General features: G+C 49.6%; 1 protein-coding gene across 3 annotated transcripts in view; it reads left to right on the forward strand.

The window, feature by feature from the left end:
• GABBR1 (gamma-aminobutyric acid type B receptor subunit 1) overlaps positions 1-2,689 on the forward strand; it is a 26,812-nt gene extending 24,123 nt beyond the window's left edge. For all 3 annotated transcript variants that reach the window (XM_036908644.2, XM_036908646.2, XM_036908645.2), the window contains 3 exons: positions 116-244; positions 436-579; positions 1,257-2,689. In XM_036908644.2, the coding sequence (XP_036764539.1) occupies positions 116-244; positions 436-579; positions 1,257-1,430 (447 nt within the window). In that variant the 3' untranslated portion in view covers positions 1,431-2,689. The remainder of the gene's footprint in view (positions 1-115; positions 245-435; positions 580-1,256) is intronic.
• The last annotated feature ends 4,170 nt before the right edge of the window (positions 2,690-6,859 follow it).

Raw genomic sequence — 6,859 nt, forward strand, 5'->3', positions numbered from 1 at the left:
GATGATCTTGAGTTTGGAAAGTTCACCAGGAACCTTTCCTCTTGGATTCCCCCCTGGGGGAAGAAGGTCTTACCTGAGCCTGCAGACCTGAGATTCACACATGTTCTGTCCCCAGGTCCTGTGTCTCATCACAGCCCCCGTCACTATGATCCTGTCCAGCCAGCAGGATGCAGCCTTCGCCTTTGCTTCTCTGGCCATTGTTTTCTCCTCCTACATTACTCTGGTTGTGCTCTTTGTGCCCAAGGTGAGGTTCTGGGCATTCTCTCACCTCTCTAGCCCACGCCTCTCATCCCTTCCTCCCAACTTTCTGTTCCCCGCCCTTTGTGTTGGGCCCAGCTTGTCCCTCTCATTTTCAATTATTCCAACACCATCCTGCCATCAACTAATCAGACATAGTTCCCCTCCACCATCCCACGCCCCAAACATTACCCCCAGATGCGCAGGCTGATCACCAGAGGGGAATGGCAGTCTGAGGCGCAGGACACCATGAAGACAGGGTCATCAACCAACAACAACGAGGAGGAGAAGTCCCGGCTGCTGGAGAAGGAGAACCGCGAGCTGGAGAAGATCATTGCTGAGGTGTGCGGTGGTTGTGGTGGTGGTGATGGTGGGGTTGGGAGGCCCGCGTCTCAGGTTAGGTTTGCTGACGTAGTGCCAGATGTGGGGAGTGGGTGCAGGACGACAGGGAAGAGAAGGCTGAGCAAAGGTAAAGTCTTGTTGGCCTTGGCAGCTGTTGGGGGCTCTGGAGTGGGAGCTGCCCTGGAGGCCAGGGGGTGCTGCGGGCTGTGGGTGGCAGGTTGTGGGGGCAGCCTGAGCTGACAGAAGCCCACACTCTGAGCCGCTGGATGTTTGAGTGCTGTCCTGTAAGGGGGATGTGGGCAGGTACCCTGCACCCCATGTGTCCACACACCCAGGCTGTAGGTTGGGCTCCTGCAGTGCCAGAGTGGGGGAGCAGGCATTCGCCGCTGCTTTGGTGCAGATGTGTGCCTGAGTTACTGGAGGCTGTGTGTGCTGACCTCTCTTCCCTTTCCTTTCCCACTCTCCGCCCCCACCTTTATTTCCCTTACCTTCACTGGCTTCCCCCCTTCTGCCCTCTTGTCTTCCCGTGTTCTTTATCAATTCCTTAATTTCTTCTGTCCATCCACCCTTATATATTCCCCACATTTCTCTCTGCTGTTCCTCCCTTCCATACCCCTCCCCACAACCCCTGCTGTGACTTGCCCTTTTCCTTTTCCCGATTGATTCTCTTCCTCCAGAAAGAGGAGCGTGTCTCTGAGCTGCGCCATCAGCTCCGGTCTCGGCAGCAGCTCCGCCCGCGGCGCCACCCTCCGACACCCCCAGACCCCTCAGGGGGCCTGCCTAGGGGGCCCCCTGAGCCCCCCGACCGGCTTAGCTGTGATGGGAGTCGAGTCCATTTACTTTACAAGTGAGGGGGTGTAAGGCAGGCTGAAAGGGAGAGGGGAGGGTTTGGGAGGAAGCAGGGCCCCCTCCCATCCAATCCCATCCCATCTCATCTCACCTCATCTCATCTCTTGTAAATCCACACCCTGCTGTGAGTCTGGGGTTATCTGGCTTTCCAGGACGCTTTTCTGGAAAAGTAGACCCTTTTCTCTGTTACTCGTTCCCACACCTTTATATCACTACTTCATGTCTAGTTTGTGCCTGCCTTGAAGCCTGCCCCTCACCTGCTCCTGGGCAGCCTCACTGCCTACACCTTTCCCTTCTGTGCAACATGCCCCTCTTGTTGCCGTGACAACGCTGCTGCTCCCTTTACAACCAGCAGGGGTCTCCCCCAAGTGCTCTTTCCTCCTTGACGGGGGCTTCTCTATTTCTCTCCCGTCAGTCTCCTTCCATCCTGCCTGCCACTCCAAACATCCACTAGTTTTGTCCCTCTTGAGTTTTGCTTCCTCGGCGAACTCACTGCCCCTGCCTCTGCTCTGGGCTGCACATGCTTCCTAACACCCTTGGGTCCTCCCTCCCTCTGGGCTGCATATGCTTCCTAACACCCTTGGGTCCTCCCTCCCCAGCTTGTTCCCACTGCCGTGCTCATGTGCACATGCACTTCCCACGTTTTCTTCACCCTCCCGTGGGCACGTGGGCTCCTGTGTATTCCCTTCATTCGTGGATGCACGTGCCCCTCTTGCTGTCATGGGTGTGCCATTTGCCTAGTGTGCTGAGCCCTGGCTTCCAGACTTGGATAGACCTTGGTTTATACACACACTTTCCCTGTGTACTCATGGTACCTTGTGTACTACCCTCCCCCTTTGCACCCCAAAGTCATTGTGTTCTTCCAACAGAGCCATATGTACCTGCCCTGCACACTGTTATGCACTTTTCCCCAATTCATGTTTGGTGGGGCCACACCCTCTCATCACACTGTCACACTGGGTTTTGCTGGAACTTTCCCCCATCTCACCTTTGCATTCATGTACTACCCTTAGTCCACATCCAAAATCATCCTTCCCAAGAGGGCTGCCTTTGGTTTTGTGTTTTTCTGGAGCTATTGAAACGGGGTCAGGTTTGGGGAGCTGCTTCCGGTGGGTAGTTGGTGAGAATCCTGACCAAAGAAGGCGCTTGACTGTTGACATGGACAGGTGGACCTATGGGGCGGGAGGTAGTGTTCCTTTCATACTATGGTGTTTCTCTTGGGGAAGGATCTCCCCCAATCTCAATAAACCAGTGAACAGTGTGACTCAGCGCCGTGTCCCTTACTGTGAACAGAGTGGGCTTCAGTCCAAGGGGGAGGGCACATTCAGTGTTGATGACAAGGCATCGAAGTGGAGGGGTGGAAAGACTTGTGTTAATCCACTGAGGGTTTCTCAGGGCAGAGCAACAGATGATTAGGGCTGAGATCAGTGAGTGAAGATGTTAGTGGTTAAAAGTGTGTGCTCTGGAGTCAGACTACCAGAGTCAGTTGCCACCACATGCCAAATAGTTCCTTAGTCATTATCATTGCCATACATTCCTCCACAGGGTGGTTGTAAGGACTTCTGCTCAAGATGGTTCTCTGCCTGTGGAGTATGTTGGGTAAATGATAGCCACTGTCACTACTGTTGACTGAATTCTCTGGCAGTTTGTGGAGTACAAATTGGGAGGCTGGGCTGGAGCAAACGGCTGAACAGATGTGAGGACTGTCCTTCCTAGGAACTAAGAGTAACAAAAAATAATAACTGCTTGGGAGATACTGGATGAGATGGCCCCTGAGTACTTCCAACCCTAAAGCCTTTGTTCAAGAACTCTGAGCATCTTGGAAGAAAATTGCTCTCCAAATGAGATACTGAATGGCCAGCTTGTGTGTTTGTTAGAGGGACTTACTTGGGACATCTGTAATTCTCTGTGTCCTCTTGGAGAAGTGCTTCTTTTTGAAGCTTAGTTCTTCTCTTTCCCTTTGGTGCTGTTTTTAAGTGATTCTCATGTGTTTTGCAAAAGATCTGCAGGATTGGGCAGGTCCCTGTCATTTCATGATCTCATTTAAAAGCCAATTTCTGAAGTTCCCCCAGAGCATGGGGGGGTTAAATCTCAGACTAGTTCTTGAAAGCCAGTCCACTGTGATTATCCACCTTGGGCCAATTAAACTTAATTTAAGTTTCCCCTCTTCCCACAGTGGAACATTCTCAAGGAAAGGGGAAGAAGCCTATGGAGTAGGTAAGCCTGCAGTGTGGAAAATGAACAGTTGACTTCAGAAGCAGCAGCAGGAGCTATGTACCAGCTAGAGTAGGACTCTAGCCCAGAATTACACTTTGAACTTCTTTACACTTAGATGGGGTATAAATTACAAAGAGTCAAGTTCTACTGTGGCCAAGGGTGAGTCAGACATTTTTTGCCAGCAGGCATGCAGGAAACAAGCCAAATGATAGGGCAAGCAGAGGCTCCGAGTAGAAGGGGATTTGCGGCCGGGTAATGAGACCACCGCTCTGCAGTTCTGGAAGAGTCCCGCCCTTGGCATCTGCAGCCCTGCCTGGGTCAGGATAAGATTCTCTCTCAGGCTTTGGATCTTTCTGATGGGGAAGTACCCTAGGTTCTAGACTGCCTGTCAGACCTTGGGGGCATCTGATCTTCCCTAATCGCCTTTTGTTTCCCTGTCCTGGTCACTAACAGGGAACATTTTGGGGGTACTTTGCTGTTCCCATTAGTTTTATCATCTTTTCAATCAGTTAATAAAGTTTTGATTGGGAAAGTTGAAGTGGCAGGCACTCCTGTAGGCACTGGGATTAGAGCAGTGAACAGGATGGGCTTCCATGGGATATACTTTCTCAAAGTGGGAAGATGAAATAAATAGGCAGAATAAAAAGCATGCAAGGTAGCTTGAGAGAGAACCCAGACTATTGGCATTGCAGTCATCTGCTCTGAGGCTTGGGACAGTCCTGCAGGTAAGGTGTTGGGTGCTCATACCTGTTATGTGGAAGAAGACTGCGGCTCAGGAAGAGGAAGACTTTTTGAGAGGCATGCAGCTAAGGAGTTGAGCTAGCATCCAAGTTGTGGGTACTATTATTATCTCTTGTTGCAGATCTGCTACCCTAGAACAGTGGCTTAAAGGAATACTCATTTATTTAAATATCTCTCATGGTTTCTATGGGTCAGAACAAAGATGGGGTTGTAGGGAGATACCTGGAAGATTTGAAGGCGGTGCCCGGAGTCATCTGAAAGGTCTAAAAGTGGGAGTTGGCTGTCTGCTAAGACTCGAGCTGAGGCTGTCAGCTAGAACCATTATATATGGCCTTTCTGTGTGGCCTGGGATTCCTCATGACATGGTTACTGGATTGCAAAGTCTGGTGTCCTCAAGAGAAAGAGAGAGGGAGACAGACACAGGAGGAGCCAGCCAGCTAGGCTGAAGCTGTATCTTCTTTCTGATATAACATGGAATTACTTCTGCTGTGCCCTATTGGTCTGGGCAGTTAAAAGACCTTGTCCAGGTTCAAGGGGAGGAAACAGTGGGATGAGCATCAATCACACTGTGAAAAGAGCACGTGGGATGGGATAAATACATCATTGCAACCTTCCTGGGAAAAAACGATCTCCCAGATACGGTCGGCCTTTTCTGAAGAAGGTGTTCACTCCGCCTCAGCATGCTGCTTGTCTGGGCTTCCAAACAGATCACCAGTCTTATGTGCTTGCTGGTTCTCAGTCTCTTAGCAAGTCTTTAGTTCCTTCTGGATGCTTCAGGGCCTGGGCAGTCTCACACTAATACTTTCTGCCAGCTGTGGCTCCTCCTCCTGTCTTTTGTAATTTCAGGCCACTCTGCACTGGCACGTTTTTACTCATTCACTGAGGCTTTAAAAGGAGGGAGGTATGTTAGTTTGCACTTAATAGCCCATTAACTTAATGAGAATCAGGATGGGTGTTCCCCCAAATAGATTGATATTCAGAATACTTCATCATATGACCCCCGCTTACATGGCCCACACTTATATAGCCCTCTGGTGCAAAGAAGGGAATACTGAAGACTGCCTTCTGGAAGATGAGCCCCAGCCCCAGTGGCTGCTGTGGTGAAGTGTACTGAGGCTTGCCTGGGCCAGGCACTGGGCAGGGACTGTGGTGCAATAGAGCAGGGGAGACATGCAGTAAGTAAGGCCCCCAGAGCACACAGTGTCCCCTCCCAAGTGGGGGTGGAGGGGTGGAAAACTACCTATCTTAGGTTCTCCAGCCTTGTAAATTAAACTGGCAAAAGACAGATGAACAAGTGAAAACAAACAGAAGTTTCCTAATTTATGCATTGTGCATACATGCAGGAGCACCCAGTGATGGGTAACCCTAGGGGAGTGGTTAAAACTGGGGCTTCTGTACCATTTTAGACTAAACAGGAAAAAGGATTTAAGCTTCTGGGTGGTGGAGGCAAGTTATGGGAAGTTGAACAAGGAAAGTGCGGTAAACAAAGCTTGTTTACATTACAATTTGTTACGCACGTTTAATTCAATGCTTTCCTGGTTAAAGTTGTTAAAGTCCTCTTCCTGGTACAGGAAAGAGAGGTACCTTTGCAAATGTAAATTTCCTTTATAAAAGGAAAATTATGCAACTTCTAGAGCTTTTCCTGTATCTGTTGGTTCTTAATGGCCATCAGCTCAAAATCCCTATGTGAAATAGGCCTATTTGGGGGTGGCATTTTTTGGTATCCTTCAGGAGTCATTCTGCAGTGGGTAAGGTGGAAGGCCAGCTTCACTGGGGGCTGGAGGGATGCAACAGGAGCTGGGCCTGTGCATCTGTACCTAGTGATGATTCAGTGAGTCCTTCAAATTGAATTGGTGACCATACTTGAATAGGCAACTAAAACCCTGAGGTTCTTGAATAATGTCCCTTAAATGCTTCCAGTTCAAGTTGATGCCAGGGTTCTTGTTTGCAGAGTCGAAGAAAGAACTTAGCAAACACCCAAGGTAGGAGAGCCAGGGAGAGGCTTTTTTTGAGAGAGACAGTGAGAGGCAGAGCTCCTGTCTCCCACCAGGAGGGGACAAGAGAACCCACAGTGGTGTGTTATCTAAGGGTTTTATAGGCAGTTGAGGATTTTTGGGAATGTGAAAAAATGCTTAGGGGTGTGGACTTGTTAAGTGGTCTCTGAATATTTAGAATTACTTAACATAAGGAATTTCCTGCTTTGATTTCTCCCTGGGATACTGGCGTCTTGGTCAGGGAGCATATCACACAAGGTGGGCTGAATTATTGTCTGTTTGCTAAAGAGTAAGTTAAGAATCTTTTTAACTTCCTGAGTGTTAAAATGCAATCTTATCTTTAAGGTGGAATCCTTCCTGCCTTTTACTATGTTGTTTACCGCTGGGTCTGCATGCTAAATTAGTTGCCCAGTTTGCAAGTCACCTCATAAGGTCTGAAGGAGGAAAGACAGCACATAGGCCTGGGCCTTTTAGCATGC

Source organism: Manis pentadactyla, chromosome 16 (genome assembly GCF_030020395.1).
Source record: "Manis pentadactyla isolate mManPen7 chromosome 16, mManPen7.hap1, whole genome shotgun sequence".
Taxonomy (NCBI): domain Eukaryota; kingdom Metazoa; phylum Chordata; class Mammalia; order Pholidota; family Manidae; genus Manis; species Manis pentadactyla.